Source organism: Salvelinus sp. IW2-2015, linkage group LG6.1, assembly GCF_002910315.2.
Source record: "Salvelinus sp. IW2-2015 linkage group LG6.1, ASM291031v2, whole genome shotgun sequence".
NCBI lineage: Eukaryota > Metazoa > Chordata > Actinopteri > Salmoniformes > Salmonidae > Salvelinus > Salvelinus sp. IW2-2015.
The window spans coordinates 12,417,832-12,442,152 of NC_036845.1; the positions used below are offsets into that span (position 1 = coordinate 12,417,832).

At 43.2% G+C, this 24,321-nt stretch overlaps 3 protein-coding genes across 3 annotated transcripts; 1 reads left to right on the plus strand and 2 right to left on the minus strand.

Moving 5' to 3' along the window:
- Positions 1-61: 61 nt before the first annotated feature.
- On the minus strand, positions 62-5,929 carry LOC111965097 (lysM and putative peptidoglycan-binding domain-containing protein 1-like). Its single transcript, XM_023989097.2, has 3 exons — positions 5,525-5,929; positions 5,011-5,327; positions 62-3,910 (listed from the first exon to the last, which is right to left on the minus strand). Exons 1-3 carry the CDS (start codon positions 5,705-5,707, stop codon positions 3,724-3,726), a joined length of 687 nt encoding a protein of 228 aa, XP_023844865.1. The 5' UTR covers positions 5,708-5,929; the 3' UTR covers positions 62-3,723.
- Positions 5,930-5,934: 5 nt separating this feature from the next.
- Positions 5,935-9,500, plus strand: scnm1 (sodium channel modifier 1). Its single transcript, XM_070444004.1, is given in 9 exon segments — positions 5,935-6,144; positions 6,344-6,414; positions 6,538-6,626; positions 6,726-6,820; positions 6,944-7,044; positions 7,147-7,242; positions 7,244-7,289; positions 7,422-7,522; positions 7,806-9,500. Coding segments are annotated over 9 exon segments (774 nt in total). The 5' UTR covers positions 5,935-6,093; the 3' UTR covers positions 7,930-9,500.
- Positions 9,479-21,283, minus strand: tmod4 (tropomodulin 4 (muscle)). The gene is made up of 10 exons (XM_023989096.2): positions 21,260-21,283; positions 15,412-15,593; positions 14,750-14,906; positions 14,030-14,152; positions 11,361-11,453; positions 11,120-11,250; positions 10,859-10,966; positions 10,589-10,732; positions 10,205-10,349; positions 9,479-9,905 (listed from the first exon to the last, which is right to left on the minus strand). Exons 2-10 carry the CDS (start codon positions 15,517-15,519, stop codon positions 9,883-9,885), a joined length of 1,032 nt encoding a protein of 343 aa, XP_023844864.1. The 5' UTR covers positions 15,520-15,593; positions 21,260-21,283; the 3' UTR covers positions 9,479-9,882.
- Between the last annotated feature and the right edge of the window lie 3,038 nt (positions 21,284-24,321).

A 24,321-nucleotide genomic window follows, 5' to 3' on the forward strand; every position in this document is an offset into this window, starting at 1 on the left:
ATCTTTAGTTAAAATGTACAATATGTGCAATTTATCAATAAATTGACAACAATGTGTATACATACAGTATCAGTCAAAAGTCTGGACACATCTACTCATTCAAGGGTTTTTCTTTATTTTTACTATTTTCTACATTGCAAAATAATATTGAAGAGATCAAAACTATGAAATAAAACATATGGAATCATGTAGTAACCAAAAAAGTGTTAAACAAATCAAAATATATCATATATTTTAGATTCTTCAAAGTAGCCACCCTTTGCCTTGATGGTATGTTTTGGCTCATTGTCCTGTTGAAAAACAAATGATAGTCCCACTAAGCACAAACCAAATGGGATGGCGTATCGCTGCAGAATGCTGTGTTTGCCATGCTGGTTAAGTATGCCTTGAATTGTAAATAATAGAGTACTACAATCTAGTGGTCCAGCTGGCAATGACTCAGTACTGTATGTATCAAATCAAAAAATAGAAGCTTATTTACCAAAACAGTGCACATCTATTGTGGAGATACAAGGCAGTCATTTTATAAGACCCAAAGAGAAACTGATTACCTGTTAGATATTACTGCATGGTCGGAACTAGAAGCACAAGCATTTCGCTACACTCGCATTAACATCTGCCAACCATGTGTATGTGACAAATAACATTTGATTTGTATTGATTTGTTATCACAACAGTGTCACCAGCAAAGCACCGTCACACCACCTCCTCTATGCTTCACGGCGGGAACCACATATGCAGAGATCATCCGTTCACATACTCTGCACATACTCTGTCTCACAAAGAATGGGGGTAGGAAGCAAATTTGGACTCATCAGACCAAAGGACAGATTTCCACCGGTCTATGTCCATTGATTGGCTCAAACGCATTAAGAAGGAAATAAATACCACAAATGAACTTTTAACGAGGCACACCTGTTAATTGAAATGCATTCCAGGTGACTACCTCATGAAGCTGGTTGAGAGAATGCCAAGTGTGCAATGCTATCATCAAGTGTAAGGGTGGCTACTTTGAAGAATATCAAATATATTTTGATTTGTTTAACACTTTTTTGGTTACTACATGTTTCCATATGTGTTATTTCATAGTTTTTATGTCAACACTATTATTCTACAATGTAAAAAATAGTAAAAAAGAAAGAAAAAAACATGGAATGAGTAGGTGTGTCCAAACGTTTGACTGGTACAGTAGGTAGTGAGCAAAATGGAAATACCTGGGTAAAAAAGGGACAAACTGGTGAATCAACGGTAACATCACATATCAAAAAGAGTAACCAGGTCAGATGCTTCTGAAATAACTAAAGGCAACATAAAATATATCTTGTACTTCTAAACTACACGTCTAGATTTACTTAAACAGCAGAAAAGCAACAAATAGCAAGGAGATCCAACAAGTTCCTCACTTTCATTGAGTATGGCCAATTCAGTGTTAACAATAGATCCGTAAATCATGGTTGCCAAAATTCTATTAAATACCAAGGCAACCTTACCACTGACTACAACCTAGTGCCAAGATTAGAAAAAGAAAGTGCAATGCTCAGTATTCTTCTAAAAATAAATATGTACATCATTGCATAATTGTAACAAACACCCAGTGAAGACTAGGCTATACCAACTCACATTGGTTTCAATTATAAATACATGTTTTAGAGTCAACTTCTATTGTTCTCCAAGACTTGCATATTTTTCACATTTCTGACATTGCATAAGACACTACGAGGTAGCATAACTCACATGATCTAGCTAGCGCCTGTGGCCAAACATAACTTGGAGAGTTACAAGATCACACTAACATACAAACACAACTCACAAAGTGCCACATTCTGACTCTCGTTTTGTGTAGTAAACGGACAACCAGACAGTGCTGTTCTGGATATGGCTAATATATAATACGTAGTCAATGTACTACAACGTGAAATAACTTGGAAATAGTTAATTGCTTAATAAGAAGTCTTTTAAAACTTTTGACCGGTAGTGTATAAGAACACCTACTCATTCAAGGGTTTCTTTACTTTTACTATTTTCTACATTGTAGAATAATAGTGAAGACATCAAAATTATGAAATAACATATATAATTTAGTAATCAAACAAATTGTGAAAGAAATCAAAATATATTTTATATTTGAGATTCTTCAAATAGCCACCCTTTGCCTTGATGACAGCTTTGCACACTCTTGGCATTCTCTCAACCAGCGTCATAAGGTAGTCACCTAGAATGCATTTCAATTAACAGGTGTCTTCTTAAAAGTTAATTTGTGGAATTTATTTCCTTCTTGATGCGTTTGAGCCAATCAGTTGTGTATTAACAAGGTAGGGGTGGTATACAGAAGATAGCCTTATTTGGTAAAATACCAAGTCTATATTATGGCAAGAACAATTCAAATAGCAAAGACAAATGTCAGTCCATCATTACTGTAAGACATTAAGGTCAGTCAATACGGAACATTTCAAGAACTTTGAAAGTTTCATCAAGTGCAGTCGCAAAAACCATAAAGCACTATGATGAACCTGGCTCTCATGAGGACCGTCACAGGAATGAAAGACCCAGAGTTACCTCTGCTGCAGAGGATAAGTTCAGTTGAGTAACCAGCCTCAGAAATTGCAGCCCAAATAAATGCTTCACAGAGTTCAAGTAACAGACACATCTCAACATCAACTGTTCAGAGGAGACTGCATGAATCAGGCCTTCATGGTTGAATTGCTACATAGAAACCACTACTAAAGTACACCAATAAGAAGAAGAGATTTGCTGGGGCCAAGAAACACGAGCAATGGACATTAGACAGGTGGAAATCTGTCCTTTGGTCTGGAGTCCAAATTGGACATTTTTGGTTCCAACCGCCGTGTCTTTGTGAGACACGGTGTGGGTGAACGGATGATCTCCGCATGTGCATTTCCACCGTAAAGAATGGAGGAGGTGCTATGGTGCTTTGCTGGTGGTACTGTGATTTATTTAGATTTCAAGGCACCCTTAACCAGCATGGCTACCACAGCATTCTGCAGCGATATGGCAACCCATCTGGATTGGGCTAAGTGGGACTATCATTTGTTTTTCAACAGAACAATGACCCAACACACCTCCAGGCTGAGTAAGGGCTATTTTACCAAGGAGTGATGGAGTGCAGATGACCTGGCCTCCACAATGCCCCGACATCAACCAAATTGAGATGGTTTGGGATGAGTCGGACTGCAGAGTGAAGGAAAAGCAGCAAACAAGTGCTCAGCGTATGTGGGAACTCCTTCAAGACTGTTGGAAAAGCATTCCTCATGAAGCTGGTTGAGAGAATGCCATGAGTGTGCAAAGCTGTCATCAAGGAAAAGGGTGGCTACTTTGAAGAATCTAAAATATATCATATATTTTGATTTGTTTTTGGTTACTACATGATTCCATATGTTTTATTTCATAGTTTTGATGTCTTCACTATTAATCTACAAATGGAGAAAACAGTAAAAATAAAGAAAACAATTGATTGAGTAGGTGTTCTAAAACTTTTGACCAGTAGTGTATTGTCAAAATGAAACTCATCCTCCCAGAAAAACAATTATATCAACAGTGCTAACGACCAACTTTCAAATACCAAGTCCATAGAGCAGCAGGTTACTCGTCAGTGAAAATAAGAACTCTCCTAAATCTGTATTGGCAGATTAGCTTGGAGGCCAATCTCTTTGATTCTTGCATTAGTACATGTGTCCCACGATCTGCCTGACAGAGGCAATGAAATCACAACTCAAAGATCTCATCCTCTCTTTCTCTCAGTTTCTTGGTGCATTTGGTGATGGTGAGGGGCACTGCACCAAGTATGGCTTGCTGATGCATTCTGGGAGAGGTGACGACCGTGGCACTGTTTGACCTTGTAAATCGACGGTCTGTTGTCTTACTGGTACAAGCTGCTTCCAAAGACGTCAATCTGTGATGGAAAACCCCAACAAGAAATAAACAGAAGCTTGACAAAATCATTATATGGAGAGCTAAGCACATCATACAGTGTTTCCCAAACCATGGGGTCGCGAGAAAAACGTAAATACATTTGTTTTAACTTGCTGTTGCCGCTAGATCCAATAAACAGAACGATTTCTATTTTCTTCCTACAAATATGTCTCCATCTTTTGAACCGTTTAAGCTTCAAAATATTATGACCCCATCACTCAAATATAAGACTTTGTTTCGTCCTACAATGACCACCAATGAATCATTAAAAGTGGACAAGACAAGGAACTAAATCACTCTTCTTTTTTTTTAACACAGAAGATATATATTTTAAAAAATTGCCTGATCATCTTCTGAACTTCCCAATACCTTTCTGTTGAATGTCACTTCAAACCATACTTCCTTCAGATTGAAATACTGTCAAAAGTACTGATTTGCAATAGACTGTCTTAGCCCCAATTAAAAAATGGAAACATTGGCCGTTGATTACATACCTTTTTTACATGGTGGGGTGGTAATTTTTTTTAAAATATCATAATGGGGTCACGGGCCAAAAAAGTTTGGGAACCCCTGATAATAACATGCTATTGATGTCATGACATCATCACATTGACACCCTACATGTTTAAATGGATATTAGCATTTCATCAAAGTTAAAGCTGCAAACTTTTAGGGCGACTGACCAAATTCAAATAGAAATGTGTTATAGATCTGTCATTCTCATTGAAAGCAAATCTAAGAAGCTGTAAATCTGTTCTTTGTGAAGTATTTCTATGCTTCCTTTTCTTAAATTTCGTTTTTGCATATTTTCTCTTTCGGTTTTGTACACCATATTCAAACAGCTAAATACAATATTTTTGGTTATGGAAAAGGCATTTCACAGCAGTTAAGATGGTACAATGATTCTCCACACTATATTTGCTTGTTTTGTCACAAACTGAAATTAGGCAAACTATTGGATTTTAGTGGAGCGATTTCTGCATAGTGCATCTTTAAGAACTTTAACGTAAACTCTCAGACTGACCACTAGTTTATGACAGGACAGAATAGTACGATATGAAGTTATCTGGGTGAATTTACCGTTTTTCTCCCTCTTGGCATCTTTTCACAGCTTGCTTGGACTGGCTGATCATACGATCCATCCTTTTTAAGAAATTCATTGGAGAAAGTTCTGATATGCCTTCTTGTGTCTTTTCAGAGTTGTTCACTGGCTTCCCATTTTGAGTAGAGCCTTCTTTACTTGTACTGTCCTGTACCTGGCCTGAGTCATCCTCAGTCACATCTACCCCACTATTAGCATCACTGTTGTAGTCTGACAGCACAGGTATGGAAAGAGACTTCTTTATGAATATTGAGTCATTCGTGTACAGTCTATTTGCTCTTTTGATTTGTTCCATCTGTTAAAAAGAGAAAATTGCAGAAGATGTGGGTTTATGAAGGTAAACAAAGTTATCATCATAGCAAAAGCCTACAAATTGCCAATTTTGAGTTGTCATGCAATAAAAACTCCTCATTGACAAACTGTCTGCTGCGGAAACATTTAAAATAGTCAAACAATTAGGAAGAATGTCAATGCCATTGTCTAGCTACTCACAGATACTCCATATTTCAACGCGAGTCCTTGCAACGTCTCTCCTGGTTGAACCTGGTGTTCAATTCGTCTTTGTCGTACCGGAGAAAGGTTGGATTGTACAAGACTGCCATATGACCTCGTGCGGTTACCGCGGAGTAGACCGCGTCCACTGGTTGAAAGAGGAGCCCGTTCCCCGTGGAACATGGTGGAGCTTGTAACTGGTAAGCTAACTAGCAATAGGTTGCCAGCTAACTTTAGCTAAATCGCCTACCATACGAGTATACAGCTAGGAAACCTGTATAATCGTTATTGTAGGGAGGTGCTAGCTAATAACATGAGTGTTAAAGTGCATGTAGCTAGTTTACCTTATCCAGTCGACTAGTTCGCTTCTAAACAAAAACTTGCCATAAAGATTTATTCAGGCAGCTGTCAGTTTCCATGGTTGCCGTGGTATGACCAACTCCCATAATTCATCACTGAAAGCAGGAAGTAACGTTAGCTAAATTACAAACGGTTTTGAAGATGTTTGGAGTAGCTAACTATTAGCAAATAAAGACATTCAACTACCAAATATATTTAGCTAAACCTAAATGTCGTTTAAAAGAGATGGCAATGATCAGAGTCAATTGAATATCCTCAAGGTAAGCCATCTTACTAGTTGTTGTTTACATAAATCAGTTTGGACGCATGGAGCAGCTTGTGACCATACATAACTGATTCTAACGTTACTTTAGCTAGCTACATGCTAACGTTTGTCATTTGTACTGTTTCATATTAGCTAACAACGTATTTAGCTAGTTAGATAACGTAGCTTGCTAACGTTAATTATTTATTTCCCAGAAACGGCGTGTTGCAGATCTCCTGTCCAATTTCATTCCAGAGGATGAGGCAGCCTTGATGAAAAATGGAAGGTGAAGCACCGGCATCATTGCTATCAACTGGAATGAATCCTTACCCAGATCTTACTGTTGTTTTAATTTGGCAGAGCAAGCACTTATCATGAGCATCTGCATTTTTTCCTAATTCCCTTTCAGATACACCTGCCTTGTGTGTTCATACCGCCCTGTTTTTGATACAGTTGACATACTGACAGTACACAGAAAGGGGAAAAGACATCTCGAAGGTGGTACATATGAATGATCAATTGTTTTCCCAAGCAGGAAGCTATATCAAAACCATCTGTGAAAGCTGAATGAACCTACACTAATCCTTTCTTTGCCAGGGATGAAGTGGTTTTATGGAAAGAAAACTCAACTGAAAAATGAGATATCTAAACGAAAACATGAAAACTATGTTCAAGCTGAAGATAGCCAACAGGTAAAGCTATATAACTAGCTCGGTTACTCAGTGAAATATTTTGTCTTTGTAAACCTGAGGCTTTAGACTAGTGTAAACTGGAGTGTTGACTATGCGTCATGTTGTTTTTTGTTTTCCCCATAGGAACCCTCTAGTTCTGCCCCCCTGTTGACACAGACACGTAAACTCACCCACCACGCCTTACTGAAGACTGTGCCATACAACAGTTGTCACACAAAGACCAGGTACTCTATGCTGAAAGTGATATGTTATTGTGAGTAGTACCCTACACGTTATTACAATCACATTTTCATTGATATTTTTAAAAATGTATTTCCAGTACTAAGTACTAGTTCCGGACTGTGTTCCATTCCAGACTGTGACATCAGCCCCTCCAGCACAAGACTATCATCACCACATCAAATGTCAGTGGAGACAATGATAAGACATCATGTCATTACCCAGTTCCAACAGTAATACAGCAGGTAAAGTCTAGATTTATTGCAAATAACATTGTCATATTACAAATCTATAATGATTGGTCTCCACCGCTAACCCTTTTGTTCATTGCCATTCATCCTCACTAGTCAATCAGGGATCGTGTCTAATCGGGAGAAATAAGGAAGTGTGTAAGAAGGAGTCTCAGACAACGGCGACCTAGGAGTCAGAACCTTTGACAGCTCAAAGGAGGAGCGAGATGGAGCATTACCTTAAATTGAAAAGGTACTGTGTACATAGAAAGTCTTGACTCTCATTCAGCGTCACCGCTAATCTGCATTTGTCAGTTGATTCCAATTTCTCACTGGCTTCATGCATATTTTAAGTGTTGTTTTGAATAGTTTATTAAACTTGCCTTTCCCCATGTGAACATTAGCAGGGTAGTGTGACATCGTTATTCAATTTAGTTGTTTTTCAAATGTGAAGGCTGCAGTTATGTAAGTTCACCACCAGAGGTCAGTATGCCATCTTAACTTTTCTACCACCTCTCTTTCACTTTCTGCCTCAGTGCGGGATGGCTGCTGGACAGGAGTGGCCAGTGGGTAAAGGATGAGAATGTGGAGTTTGATTCAGATGAAGAGGAACCCTCATTGCTCCCATCCTCTCCCCCCACTGACTCAACAGAGGGCTGACCAGATGAGCAGCAGTGACCAGACCAACACCACCACCTTCCCACAATCCRTAGCCCTTTCCTCAAACCCTGCCGCTGACACAAAGGTCCCGTTTGGACATACATCTGTTGACTCAACAGTTATGAAGTGCACTCTGTTGCGGTAATGACAACACTATAAGAGCAGTACTAGATCATCTTGAACTGCCTCCATGCCTCAGGGAAGATGCATTGGTGCTTGAGACAATGCTCTGACTGATTCTCAGCACCCTTTGTCTTATTCCGTTTGCCCATTTTATTTAGGTCCAACACCTCCCCTGTTAAGGCTAAGCTTCTGTGAGTTTACCATAAATCAACAGCAGATAGGACAATATTACTGCTAATCTTGGTAGTGGAGCCATCGGTTAACATTCTTCTGAAGGTTCTCATTTGTGACTCACCCCTAGACCACTTTATATATTGGATAACCTAGAGAAAGGGAGCGTATGGACTTACCGTGGGTTAGTTTTAAATGATGACGTTGAAGTGTGGCAAAAACTGAGTACCTGATCATTATTTTTGAGCTCAGTGCGTGACTTCCACAAGACGTTTGGAATGTTTGTTGACAGTTTTTAGCTCTTGTGTCGACGCAGTCTTGTGTCTTCAAGACTGATGATGTTATGGAGTTAAATTGTCAATGCAATAAGTCATGTTGATTCTATCATGTTACTTGTACTTTTAGATGACTAAACAAAAGTTGTCCTCCACTGCTAACTAGCCACAATGTTCAATGTCTGTTTGAATAACCCAGATACAAGGGAGTAAAATAAAGCACCACTTAACTTAGAACTGTATACCAGGTCAGTCACTAAATACTTTGCTTGGTACCCTACATAACTATAAATACACATTCATTTTACTGTGGCTGAATGATCAAAGGGGAATAAATAACCCCAGGAATAGCATCTGGTATGGCAATACTGACCGTAAATCATTACAAGCCTGATCCCTGTGCCAAATGTCACTCTTTATGGATGTAGCCGTACCACTGCAATCAAGGTTTCTAAACCCGTCTCCCATTTATTCAAAACCTTCTAGGTGACATTTCTTAACAATAAATTATAAATGTTGCTTAAATTGAGCATGATAATCAAAACATTGCTTTTAATACAGGTATAAAATGAATGTGTACATGGAGAATGGAGCCACTCCAATGCTATGAAAATCCTCAGAGGTTAGCAGCTGTTTGGTGAAGGTTCATGAATCTCCTTGGGTGCATATGGGTGCCCCCTCCCCTTCAGACCCTTTTAAAAGTTGTTATATTCTGGGAAGGGTAACTCAAGCCCAGAGGACTAGGTTACATTCCCAATGGGGGGAGTAAAAATAGGTCAGGAGGTTTGGGGATCCGGCAGGCTCAATGAGGTATTGAATTGTTCCGATTCTCAAGATCTCGGAGCACACGGTATACTCTTGTATCTGCTTGTACCTTGTGTCAGCTCTGAAGTTTGAACCATGGAAATGATGAATGTTGAATATTATGTATGTTCACATGAGGTGATGAAATGGCAAAAATATCACATTCAGCCCATTAAAACAATTCATTATTTAAACGTTTATTTAAAGTATTTACAGATTTTCTTTTCCTAGATATAGCACCACCACCATGTAGGAGTTCAGTTATTTTCTGAGTGTGTTTTCATGGCATAATCTAGAAGCATAAACGACACTTTACAACGCTTTTTTACAATGCTTTTATGATGAATTCAATGGTCTACAAAAAGCTGTTTGTGGTTAATGAAATGGAAAGCTTGGACACAGACATAGAAATTAACACCCGGCCTTATGAGGAGCACAGAGAGGTTGTAAGGGTTTGTTGCGCCCCATTGACAAAGCTAGCGCAAAGCTGTCAATGGCAGTTTTTAGAGTTGTTAGGTCCAAGGGGCTGAATTGATAGGCTAGCGTCTTGTGAGCGCAATCTTGTTGCTCCACTCTCGTCTCATCTTACTCTCTGTTGACGAACTGGATAGAGAAAGAAAAGGAACCATATGAATCAGCCAGAGTGCATTGTCAAGGGTCATCCGAAAGCTGAAATACGTCAGTAACAGGTCGAACATGCAGAACACCCTAGGACTAAACATGAACTGAAATGTAATCTGTCATTATCTCAGAATTATTGCCACTTTCTGAGGGTATTATGACAGCCTCGTCACAAAAACCCTAACAGGAAGAATGTCAAGCACTTAAAAATTGACCATGTTCAACGAAGCACAACTGAAATACAATAATTGACAGTACGCATGCATTCTCAAGACACTCACTCATGTCATTGTTCTTGGTGATGGCGATGGCTGCTCTAGCCCGAGGCCCCTGCTGGGTGAAGTGGTAGCCGATCTTTACGATGCTGGAGTTGTTCTCCAACATGGTGGCAATCTCCATCTCACAGGAGTCCCCCAGTTTCTGTCTCTAGGAGTGGGGTGGGTTAAAGGATGAAAAGGACTTCAATAACCACACAATACAATCATAGCATTGTCTTGTTATGTTTATCATTGTTTTTTCTCTCTCCAAAGTCTTTTCATGTCTCTTGAGGAACTCATAAGGAATTTGTTTTATATTCAGTTGTTTATACAGCATACATACAGTATGTAGCACTATTCAAATGTATGTATTCATACTACAGCATACTTTCTGTATGGGTGTCTGACCTGGTTGTCGATCTTGATCTCGGTCAGTGTGGTGTTGTTGGCCATGGCCTTGACGATGGCATTCATGCCCTCGCAGGTGATGAAGTTGGACTCGATGTTAAGACTCTGCAGAGTGGTGTTCTCCTGGAGCATCTCAGCAACAGCCTGATTCACACACAAACACACTTATGTTACTAGAGTCACATTCATTAGTAGCACGGGGAAAATTACAATAAAGATGTGAAAATTAAGATTCTTTGTTGCTAGTCTGGGGGAGAAAGATGTACTCACATAGGCCACGGGGTCATTGCTACGGGTAGCGGCAATGCTCAGATACTCCACGTGAGTGTTGCCCTTCATCGCCTCAAAGATCTCTTTCAGCGTTGGGATGGGAATGTCCTACAGGACGGACAGATGTCAATCACTTTATGCTGATTCAGTACGCCATAACACACGAGGCTACACGCTACCATCAAGTGATCTCATCCTCCATTGTAGAATTGGTCACTATGTACGTTCAGACCACAGGATCTAAAGCCCACTAGGCTTCACCTTGATGTTGTTGAGGTTGACATCAAACAGGCTGCTGTCGTTATTCTGGATCTGCTGAAGGGTCTCCTCCACGTTTGTGGGGTTGGGGGGCTCGTCTGGGAAGATCTTGAATGCATCTGGTTTTACTACACCTAAAAGCACAGGAGTATCACAGGTTAGTGTAAGAKTTTCCTAAACATGTAATATACTGAATACCYTAGTAGGTYTGTTCTGCTCTGRTGGTCAACCTCTTCATACGTACTGTTGATGCCCTCTGTGTTGGCGATGGTACCAGTGGTGCCCAAGGCGTCGTAGTACTGCTTGTTGCTCATCAGTGTGTACATTCCCAGAATAGCTGCAAAGAAATGGGACTGATTTATATATCTGTAACTCTCATTCARCATRCAGTAATATTTCCTCAGTTCAACATAATTAATGGTKGCTGTCAGCTGAGACCTTTAGCATGTTATTGTCCCAGTAAGTAATCACAAGGCCTTCATTATAACTAAACTGAGAGTGTATGTGACTGCAATTATTTATGAGGGCATTGTTTTGATAGGCAGGTCTCCCAATCTCAATTATACTCTACATATCTTCATGTAGAGAGGTGTATCTATTTCAACAACTGAATTGTACATTTACAGTATACACCCAACACTGTGCAGTACATTGTATCATGAGGTACAGTATTTACCATGTTATGCACGTGCCTACTCTGTGTGTCTGCTTGACCAGATAAGGACATTGTAGCCTTTCCTCAGTTCTTACAGAGAGAGCTGCAGTCACTGTCTCTAATCTCAGTGCCTCCAGGCCCTAAGGACGTTATGAAACCAAACATTAATGCGAGCCATGCAGACACACCAAGCCCAATGTTATTCTAACTGAAAATGGGCCAACACATAATGAATGGTTATTGGCCCCTAATTTAGATGCATACATAGACATAGAGGCCATTGTATTGTTCAGTTTGACACCATGCCCTGGGGACAAGTACTTTAAATTCCAAATATGTGGGTGAGTTAGCTCAGCTAAGCACTCCTAATTTTACAAGATGGGACGTAGAACAATGGGCTCCTAAAAATATTGGACTGGAGCTGCTGTTGCTTTGCTCAAATCCCCAGTAGAGGGCAGCGCTTTGAATATCTCTCACAGTCTCATTACAGACGGCCCCTCGCCACCAAACTGTGTCACACACCAACTGCTGTGACAGCAATCCCCCACCGCCCCCCCGCCCACAGGCTCCGACCTGGGGCAGGCTGGGAATTATGGGAGGGAAGGCCTTGTGAGGAGACAGGGATCCAGAGACAGCTGGTCTGGTGCAAAATGTGCCAATGTCACCCGGCTTGACTCTACAGTAGCTTTACAGTACATCCCAGCCTCTCAATAATAACAACAATTCCCCAAATACCATCAGTATTATTAAGAGTGAATAAAAAGCATTAATTAAATCTCAACTGACTGAGGTCCCTCTCCCTCCCTTGCTGCTGGTGGAACCGGCCAGGCAGCTATGCTATTGTGGACTCAGATCCAGCCCCAAACAAAAGAGTGACAGAGGCTAACGAAAGTTTAATCCTCATCTGGACTCCCTCCAAGGTCAAAACTGTGTTCTCAATGAGGGGGTTAATGACAGGCTAATCTATGTGGACARACAGTTCCACTCCCCAAACTCCCCCACTGTCACTTTCCAGACGCCTTTGCTCTGTGGCTGTGGCTCTGCCGCTAAAGGAAAAGCAGTCAGGAGGCCTGCCTCCCCTGCACCGTGGCTGGATACGGAGTGGGATTTAACTATTGTGATAAACAGTGTTTGTTCTGGGCCATACTCTGAATGATATGTGAATAAGGGTGTTATGGTCTCATATGGTTGTGCAGCTCAAAAGAGGCCGAGGCGTGAATTCTCATCGAATTAGATATCATTTGGAAACAGAAAATGTACTATGTGTTTTTTGGGGTGGAAATCACCTATATCAAATTGAACCATAAATAATTGAGTTGTTTTGAAACAATGTCAGAAAGCACATTTTGCAGATGCAGTAAATTATGAAGTCCTTGTTATGCGTTGATATGAAGTAAGCACAGTGTGAGTGTAAAAACAACCAACAAATCGGGTTGGCACTGTAAGTGATGACCGCATTATGAGACCAACATATCTGTTCAAGCATTTGACATCTCCATTGGGGTAAACATGAAAAAAATTAAAACATGTTGATTCAATTAATTACGTTTAAAACAAGGTTGCCTCTTGTTTGGTGTAAATTGATATAGTACCTTTACCCAACAGACAAGTCTTTGACTCCCTCCCCATCCCTCTTTCCATTCCTCCCTTCTTTTGGTGGCTCTTGGCCAGCTTATTTTCGTGTTGCTGCTGAGCGCAGGAAATTGGAGCCCCCCCCATGCCATGTCCCACATCCCATGTCTCTGCATGTCTGTATGTGTGGGATTGGGTCTGTGAAGCACTGGAACAATAATATTATGGACCAATGAGCAATGGAATAATATGGGCTTATGACAAAATAATAAAATAGGCCAGGGTCACTGTAAACAATTGGGTCACAATACACAGGACCAGCCCCAGGCATAAGATTTTGAAAAAGGTCAAGTTTTTGCTGTGAGCCAATGGGGTAACCAAGGATAACCATGGGCTGTTTTCTCCCAAAGCGGGCGGGGCCACAATGTTCTATTTAATACCAGCTGGGAGTATTGGGCAACATCACATTGAAACAATGTAAGGACAGAGAGGGATAGGGCGGCAGGTAGCCTAGCGGTTGGGCCAGGTAACCGAAAGGTCGCTGGTTTGAGTCCCCGAACCAACTCGGTGAAAAATCCTTTGATGTACCCTTGAGCAAGGAACTTAACCCTAATTGCTCCTGTAAGTCGCTCTGGATAAGAGCGTCTGCTAAATGACAAAAATGTAAAAAATTGATAGGTTCTCACCTGCGATGTCACACATCTCAGCGTCTGTGGCATTCTTCAGAGCCTCCTCCAGCTCAGGCTCCAGGGTGATCTGCTCATGGTCGGGGATCTTTCCATGGCCCTCCTTAGGAACAAACGCTCTCCCTGGAGAGGGACAGAGAGAGAGAGAGAGAGAGCGAGAGAGAGAGAAGAAGGAGAGAAGTAGAGAGAAAGACACATACAGAGGGACTGTCAGGGCAACTAGTATCCAAGGGGTCATGAGCAGACTGTAAACAAACAGTACCTATAGCACCAGGGGAAAACCTTTGTTCTCTCAGTATGTATCTTGTATCATATAACTTTCTATTGAGATTCTAAAGAATGACATGATTGTAATATTCCCCTTACAGTGGATTTGTTTTTGTTTTAGTAAAACAATGATTTGGATTGTTTCTGAAAACACTAAGAAAGCCCTGGTTTATATGGGCTTTGTGAATAAACTCCAATAAACTACATTTTCTATTGTATAATTGTATGCATCTCATTTCCATTTCAATGTTACACAAACCGCTAAAATTACACTTATCATTACTTATTTATAAAGTTAAAAACATTGGATTGTTTTTCAGTTTAAAGCAGTGGTTCTGAAACTGTGGGTCGGGACCAAAAAGCCACTCATGTAAGAGCCCCCCCCCCCCCCCCCCRSGTSRAGTGTGGAGTAGTGGAGTCAATAGAGCTGTTCAGTAGTGTAGTGTACCGTACCTTTCTTCTCGCCAGTAAAGGGCACCAGGTCGTCTCTGTCCTCGTGCTCCAGAGCTGTTTTCTCTAAGTGATCCAGCAGGGCGTCACGGTCAAACGCCCCCGTTGAGCTCTTCTTGGTCTGGTCACGCTGGCGGTACCCGGCTGGCAGGATGGCATTCTGGGACAGAAACAGTAGGGGTCAGAGGCCATGTGGACATTGTACAAAGAGTTCTGAATCCTCTGGGGTTCTAGTAGCTGGTTGTGTGAGACTGTGGTTTTTGAGATGTTGGAAAATGGATTTATACGATTTGTAACTACAGTATAAAGCTGCGTAATCCCCAGGAAATTCCTAAGTAAGTCTTACAATGTCAGAGAACAAGATAACATGGGGATTATGTTATTGGCAGTGCCTCAGTTGTGTTAGTGTTCTGTGTGTATCAGTGAATCTGTTGTGTAAGGTATGCCAGGATTGTGGGTTCGGTTCGCAGGGACACCCACACGTAAAATGTATGCATATATGAATGTAAGTCGCGTTTGGATAAAAAGCGTCTGCTAAATGGCACATTATTATTATTATTATACTATGAGCCTTGTGGATACCTCAGTCTTTGAGTCCCTGGAGTTATCCTTTCTACAATTAACTCCCTTATTTGCCACAAGGGGCCCTCTGGGGCCCTCAGTACCTCGGGGTCCATCTCCAGCAGCTCACACTCCAGCGCCTCTATCTCCTCAGGGCTCATCCCTTTGAGGATGGCATCCTCGTCGATGTCCCGTGGGTCGCTTTTTGACATATCTGCAGGCTGGCTGGGCTCCTAGCTAGAGTCACAAACACACCACACACCCCTGGGGTAGAGCAGGGCACTTTCTGTGGGGAGAAGCAAGAGAAAGGAGAGGATGCACTTGTGAGACAGGGATACAGATTGGACAGATCTTGACAGATATGACCTCGCAGATAATAATAGCGAAGGATACTATGTGTTGGTGTCCTATTAGAACTAGCCAGTGTGAGAGAACCTGGGTAGCTAGGCCTTAAGCACACAAACTATTTTAATTTACTGTGTCTCGTGAGCAACTTATGTGTCACGACTTACATTTACATTTACATTTAAGTCATTTAGCAGACGCTCTTATCCAGAGCGACTTACAAATTGGTGCATTCACCTTATAATACCAGTGGAACAACCACTTACAATAGTGCATCTAACTCTTTAAGGGGAGGGGGGGGGTTAGAAGGATTACTTTATCCTATCCTAGGTATTCCTTAAAAGGTGGGGTTTCAGGTGTCTCCGGAAGATGGTGATTGACTCCGCTGCCTGGTCGTGAGGGAGTTTGTTCCACCATTGGGGTGCCAGAGCAGCGAACAGTTTTGACTGGGCTGAGCGGAACTGTACTTCCTCAGAGGTAGGGAGGCGAGCAGGCCAGAGGTGGATGAACGCAGTGCCCTTGTTTGGGTGTAGGGCCTGATCAGAGCCTGAAGGTACGGAGGTGCCGTTCCCTCACAGCTCCGTAGGCAAGCACCATGGTCTTGTAGCGGATCGCAGCTTCAACTGGAAGCCAGTGGAGAGAGCGGAGGAGCGGGGTGACGTGAGAGAACTTGGGAAGGTTGAACACCAGACGGGCTGCGGCGTTCTGGATGAGTTGTAAGGGTTTAATAGCACAGGCAGGGAGCCCAGCCAACAGCGAGTTGCAGTATCCAGACGGGAGATGACAAGTGCCTGGATTAGGACCTGCGCCGCTTGCTGTGAGGCAGGGTCGTACTCGGCGAATGTTGTAGAGCATGAACCTACAGGAACGGGTCACCGCCTTGATGTGATTGAGGACGACAGGGTGTTGTCCAGGATCACGCCAAGTTCTTAGCACTCTGGGAGGAGGACACAATGAGTTGTCAACCTGATGGCGAGAATCATGGAACAGGCAGTCCTTCCCCGGGAGGAAGAGCAGCTCCGTCTTGCCGAGGTTCAGCTTGAGGTGGTATCCGTCATCCACACTGATATGTCTGCCAGACATGCAGAGATGCGATTCGCCACCTGGTTATCAGAGGGGGGAAAGGAGAAGATTAATGTGTGTCGTCTGCATAGCAATTAAGGAGAGACCATGTGAGGATATGACAGAGCCAAGTGACTTGGTGTATAGCGAGAATAGGAGAGGGCCTAGAACAGAGCCCTGGGGACACCAGTGGTGAGAGCACGTGGTGCGGAGACAGATTCTCGCCACGCCACCTGGTAGGAGCGACCTGTCAGGTAGGACGCAATCCAAGCGTGGGCCGCGCCGGAGATGCCCAGCTCGAGAGAGGTGGAGAGGAGGATCTGATGGTTCACAGTATCAAAGGCAGCCGATAGGTCTAGAAGGATGAGAGCAGAGAGAGAGAGTTAGCTTTAGCAGTGCGGAGCGCCTCCGTGACACAGAGAAGAGCAGTCTCAGTTGAATGACTAGTCTTGAAACCTGACTGATTTGGATCAAGAAGGTCATTCTGAGAGAGATAGCAGAGAGAGCTGACCAAGGACGCACGTTCAAGAGTTTTGGAGAGAAAAGAAAGAAGGGATACTGGTCTGTAGTTGTTGACATCGGAGGATCGAGTGTAGTTTTTTCAGAAAGGGTGCAACTCTCGCTCTCTGAAGACGGAAGGGACGTAGCCAGCGGTCAAGGATGAGTTGATGAGCGAGGTGAGGTAAGGAGAGAAGTCTCCGGAAATCTGGAGAAGAGAGGAAGGGATAGGGTCAAGCGGGCAGGTTGTTGGGCGGCCGGCCGTCACAAGACGCGAGATTTCATCTGGAGAGAGAGGGAGAAAGAGGTCAACGCACAGGGTAGGGCAGTGTGAGCAGAACCAGCGGTGTCGTTTGACTTAGCAAACGAGGATCGGATGTCGTCGACCTTCTTTCAAAATGGTTGACGAAGTCATCCGCAGAGAGGAGAGGAGGGAGGAGGGGAGAGGATTCAGGAGAGGAGAAGGTGGCAAAGAGCTTCCTAGGGTTAGAGGCAGATGCTTGGAATTTAGAGTGGTAGAAAGTGGCTTTAGCAGCAGAGACAGAAGAGGAGAATGTAGAGAGGAGGGAGTGAAAGGATGCCAGGTCCGCAGGGAGGCGAGTTTTCCTCCATTTCCGCTCGGCTGCCCGGAGCCCTGTTCTGTGAGCTCGCAGTGAGTCGTCGAGCCACGGAGCAGGAGGGGAGGACCGAGCCGGCCTGGAGGATAGGGACATAGAGAGTCAAAGGATGCAGAAAGGGAGGAGAGGAGGGTTGAGGAGGCAGAATCGAGAGATAGGTTGGAGAAGTTTGAGCAAGAGGAAGAGATGATAGATGGAAGAGGAGAGAGTAGCGGGGAGAGAGAGCGAAGGTTGGACGGCGCGATACCATCCGAGTAGGGGCAGTGTGGGAAGTGTTGGATGAGAGCGAGAGGGAAAAGGATACAAGGTAGTGGTCGGAGACTTGGAGGGGAGTTGCAATGAGATTAGTGGAAGAACAGCATCTAGTAAAGATGAGGTCAAGCGTATTGCCTGCCTTGTGAGTAGGGGGGGAGGTGAGAGGGTGAGGTCAAAAGAGGAGAGGAGTGGAAAGAAGGAGGCAGAGAGGAATGAGTCAAAGGTAGACGTGGGGAGGTTAAAGTCACCCAGAACTGTGAGAGGTGAGCCATCCTCAGGAAAGGAACTTATCAGGGCGTCAAGCTCATTGATGAACTCTCCAAGGGAACCTGGAGGGTGATAAATGATAAGGATGTTAAGCTTGAAAGGGCTGGTAACTGTGACAGCATGGAATTCAAAGGAGGCGATAGACAGATGGGTCAGGGGAGAAAGAGAGAATGTCCACTTGGGAGAGATGAGGATCCCAGTGCCACCACCCCGCTGACCAGAAGCTCTCGGGTGTGCGAGAACACGTGGGCAGACGAGAGAGAGCAGTAGGAGTAGCAGTGGTATCAGTGGTAATCCATGTTTCCGTCAGTGCCAAGAAGTCGAGGGACTGGAGGGACGCATAGGCTGAGATGAACTCTGCCTTGTTGGCCGCAGATCGCCAGTTCAGAGGCTGCCGGAGACCTGGAACTCCACGTGTCGTACGTCTCCGGCTGAACCACCAGGTTAGGGTAGCGGCGGCCACGCGGTGTGAAGCGTTTGTATGGTCTGTGCAGAGAGGAGAGAAGAGGGATAGACAGACACATAGTTGACAGGCTACAGAAGAGGCTACGCTAATGCAAAGGAGATTAGAATGACAAGTGGACTACACGTCTCGAATGTTCAGAAAGTTAAGCTTACGTTGCAAAAATAAATAAAATCTTATTGACTAAAATGATATAGTACTGCTGGCGGTGAAGTAGGCTGGCTAGCAGTGGCTGCGTTGTTGACTTTGTTTGAAAGTGTAGCTGGCTAGGTAACCTCTAACTGGCTAGGTAACCTCGACAATTTCTCAAAAACTACACAATTATCTTGGATACAAGGACAGCAAAGACAACTATGTAGCTAGCTAACACTACGCTAATCAAGTCGTTCCGTTGTAATGTAAGTTGTAATGTGAGTTTCTACAGTGCTGCTATTCGACATCGACTTCCGCCGATGTCGATGCCTCTCCTTGTTCGGGCGGCGTTCGGTGGTCGGCGTCGCCGGTCTTCTAGCCATCATCGATCTACTTTTCATTTTCCATTTGTTTTGTCTTGTCTTCCCACACACCTGGTTTCAATTCCATCATTACATCTTGTGTATTTAACCCTCTGTTCCCCCCATGTCCTTGTCCGGAATTGTTTATTGTAAGTGCTTGTGCACGTATGCTGGTGTGTGACGGGTTTTGTTACCCATTGTTTGTTTGTTCTATTTTACGGTAGTTTTTATTATTAAACTGTTCCATTGGAACACAGTTTTTGCTCTCCTGCGCCTGACTTCTCTGCCGCCAGTACGCACCCTTTTCATTATGATCTCTATTGAGTATTATTGTTGCCAGTCCGCAGTGTTGCCTCTGACGGTATGATGGTAATAATAACTGTATTTCCAGTGATAAACACACATTTCCCTGGAGAACCCTGCTGTCCACATTAATGCACAAATAAGCACTGCCATAACACACAAACACTGCAACATTTTAACTGAGCACACTTTTTTCTCCGGAAACTGAACTGAAATGAACACACTCCTATAGAACTGAAGCTATGGATTCAAAAGGGAGAGGGAGAGAGCGAGGGAGAAGGAAAGAAAACGTGAAAGCGAGGGAGAGAGAGTGCAGGTTCTTTGCTATTCTTAGTTCCAATGTGGTGAGCTAGGGGTTTAGAGTTACAGAGGCGAGGATAGCGGAGCAGAGGGATGCGTTCCCTTATTTATCACTGGCTGACACCCGCTAGCGGCCCCACCCGTATTCCCTCTACACCCACCGGTGGACAAGCCCAGATAGAGACACAACACAGATCTGAGGTCAGTTTCAAGCGAAAGATGAGCTCAACCATGAAACAAACACAAAGCTTGGCAGTCAGTGGAGGAAATACCACAACAATATCATACTGTATATAACTCTGGCAAAACAGGTGACTCATAAGTATGAGTAATGCACCTATCAAGTGTAGGGTCAAATCCATCTACATTTTCAATTTTAAATCTGTATTCCATTTCATATTGGTCTTTTTAGGAAATGCTTTCAGAATTGACCCTAATTATAGACCCTGACCACTTATATGGTAAATCAAATAACAAAAGTTGAAAAAGTACGTCTACCATTGCAACCGAAACAGTTCTATGAGAGCTATTCAAGGGTTACTGAGCTCCCAAGTCAGTGATTGGCAATTAAACACCCCAAGTCAATAACAGAAAACCAAATGCATCCATCAATAGGAAATCAATGTCCTGAGTGTTGAACAAGTCCATTAGCAGCTTATTGTTGTGGTGTCTAACCTTGTTCCTTTCTGCAAAGGTAACAGTGGTGTGCTTTGTAGCCCTTGATCAAGTTACAATGTCAAATGTTATTAGAGTGGCCACGCACATCTTGTGACTTATTGCAAACAAACACCTACACACCTTGTGACTAACGAATAGACGGCTTTCACAGAATGCTTAGTCTACCTGTAAATAAGGCTCTGGTGATGACAATACACTTTGACAGAACATCTCAAATTGTAAGTCTTCTGAGACACACTGTGATTGGTGTGTGTTGTTGGTGTGTGTGTGTGTGTGTGTGTGTGTGTGTGTGTGTGTGTGTGTGTGTTGTGTGTGTGTGTGTGTGCGTGCGGTGCGTGCGGCGTGCGTGCGTGCGTGCGTGCGTGCGTGCGTGCGTGCGTTGCGTGCGTGCGCCTGTGTCCCTGTGTGTACACGTGTGTGTTGCCATGTCGTAATTAGTGAGCTATCATAGAATTACAGTAAAACATACTCCTTACCACAGAAATACTGTAAAGTGTTGTATAATAACTTCAAGTGTGGCATGTGTCCATGTATGTTTGTGTTCAGTGGAGGGGACACCTCGTCAGCACAGTGCAGCTCTAATGTTTTAAGCCAATGACACGAACACTGGATCAAACAGCTGAGTGTGGAAAAAGATGGAGGTAATTATGGAGAAAACAACTGTATGAACCTTTTAGTTCACGTGTTTCCCTGATGAAGGCGTAGTGCGCAGAAGCATCGCATTTTGTTTGTTCTCTTGTACATTGCAGAACAAACTTGGCCTTGACTTGATGCAAAAGCAGCACGGCTTTCTCCTTTTCTCATTTGTATGGACAGATGAGGACAAACTTATCCTTAATGATTGCTCAATGAAGTAGTAACACAATGGGGCAACATCCAAACATGAATCTCCTGATTCAAACTGCACCAAAGCCCTTGAGCCCATGAGGTTTGTTGAATAATAGCTGCATAAACGTCCCTGAGTTTTACAATCCTGGCCTCAGAATACCAACACTACCAAGGTGCAGAGGTTTTACTGTGTATGAATGAGACTATACCGTTCAGCACAACAAGTGTCTATCAGAAACCTTAAAAGCCTTCTGAACAAATGTGTTTGATAAGTTTCAAGAGGCAGAATGCCATGTTTTGACTTCATTTGTGATTTTAATGCGCTTTTAACAATCAGAATTCGTGATTTAATGAGCATATTTAATATTCCTGGGAGGACGTCAGACTGGAAAGTAGTGGCGCACACACCTGTCCCTAGTATCCTCATTGGGTTTCTATTGGGAACCAACCTAGTATCTGAGCGGAACAGTGTCACTGTCAAAGCCAGTGCTGGACATTTCTTTCCAATCGGAACTTCAACCATTCCCTGCCACCTGGGTTATGCCTGGCTAAGAGATTCTCTTGGAAAGAGTAGTTATTTCATCAACTACCCACTTACTAAACAACATACCACTTCAAGCAGCTTTATCTTCGTTGTGGCCGCTGACCATCTGAGGAGTTGGTTTAGCAAAATCCCAGCGACCTGTGCCGCTCCGTGGACCTCTGGTTTAAGCCAATCAAAACTTCAGGAAATTGACACCTAGCTGCACAGATAGCCACCACAGAGGCACACCTGTTGAGAGGAAGTGGGGACCACCAAACTGATGGCATCCCCCGTATATTCATCATGGCTTTACGTTAATTTCCCATCAACTGCATGGCATGGTGGCCATGATGTCACATGCTGTTGTGTTGGAGAGGCTCTGCTTTTTCCCCTGGTGGCATCTGGTTCTGACAACGCTCACTCTCACTTTGTAATCTCGGCTACTCTGTGCAGGTCCACTAAAAGCTTGTGGAGCCTTGGGACCAAATTAAGGGTCCACAAGCTGTATGGTGATGTCCATTCCAAGTTCATGATCCCACAAAGTCCAAGTCTCTGAGAGGTACAAAGTTACAACAACTCATACAAAACAACTGTCTTGTTGTACAGTCCAAAGTGACTACGTACAGACACGCCACATGACTTGGGTGAAACTGGAAAGATCATTAGAGAGAGGGCCCAAAGTGTCAAAGCAGTGAGTCACTCCTCCGGTTGACACATCAGAAGATTTCACACTATTTGCTGGTTGACTCCTCCAGGTCTTACTGCACAAGTGTAAAATTCCAAATCAACCACAACTTAATTTTAGCTTCACAGGTCAGCTACTTCCAACGGTGTAAATCTTCCCCGGCTTGTGTTGCGGCCTTCACCCCACATTGAAGCTCCACTTGGAGGACTAAAAGCAACATGTCTGAGAATATCTTCTACTGTCCAACATGGAAGGGTTGTTGTTCAAATGAATTGTGGGGGGAAAAAGAGGCAAAGTTACCTGAAAAATGTTAATGCTCATATTTTTATTTTGCTGAAGAAACTGGTATTTGCCATTCACCATAAATACACGTTTTGATGACAACACATCAATATGGAAGTTTTCATAGCCTGAAAGCAATGACATTGTTTTTCAAGTACAAACAACTGTTCAGAAAAGAGTAAGCACTATTGAATAGGTGGGAATTTATCTTTACAGCAATACAAGGACATTGTAATTCAGTTCCAATGCGTCTCTAAGCTGCCGTAACTCCACATCGTTAGCCACGGTGAAGACACACATTTTGTGCCTGTTTTAAAGACTTTAGCACAAATCAGCCACAACTGGCCCCAGAGACGACTTGATCCAGCCAACACAGCTATTCAAACGCCATGTGTTGCAGTGAAGTTAGCTGGGAGTGGGGGCTGTCTCTTATACACATCTAGATGTGTACTCTTGTACATTGCAGGAACAACTTGGCCTTGACTGGATGCAAAAGCAGCACGGCTTTCTCCTTTTCTCATTTGTATGGACAGATGAGGACAAACTTACTCCTGAATGTAGCTCAATGAAGTAGTAACACAATGGGGCAACATCCAAACATGAATCTCCTGATTCAACTGCACCAAAGCCCTTGAGCCCATGAGGTTTGTTTGAATAATAGGCTGCATAAACTGTCTCTCTGAGTTTTACAATGTCCTGGCCTCAGAATACAACACTACCAAGGGCAGAGGTTTTACTGTGTATGAATGAGACTATACCGTTTCAGCACAACAAGTGTTCTATCAGAAACCTTAAAAAGCCTTCTGACAAATGTGTTTGATAAGTGTTCAAGAGGCAGAATGCCATGTTTTGACTCATTGTGTCATTTTAATGCTCTTTTAACCAATCAGAATTCAGGATTTAATGAGCATATTTAATATTCTGGGAGACGTCAGACTGGAAAGTAGTGCGCACACACCTGTCCCTAGTATTCCCATTGGGTTTCTATGGGAACCAACCTAGTATCTGAGCGGAACAGTGTCACCTGTCAAAGCCAGCTGGCTCAGGACATTTCTTTCCATCCGGAACCCCAACCATTCCCTGCACCTGGGTTATGCCTGGCTAAGAGATTCTCTTGGGAAAGATAGTTATTTCATCACTACCCACTACTAAACAACATACCACTTCAAGCAGCTTTATCTTCGTTGTGGCCGCTGACCATCTGAGGAGTTGGTTAGCAAAATCCCAGCGACCTGTGCCGCTCCGTGGACCTCTGGTTTAGCCAATCAAAACTTCAGGAAATTGACACCTAGCTGCACAGATAGCCACACAGAGCACACCTGTTGAGAGGAGTGGGGACCACCAAACTGATGCATCCCCCTATATTCATCATGGCTTTACGTTAATTTCCCATCAACTGCATGGCATGGTGGCC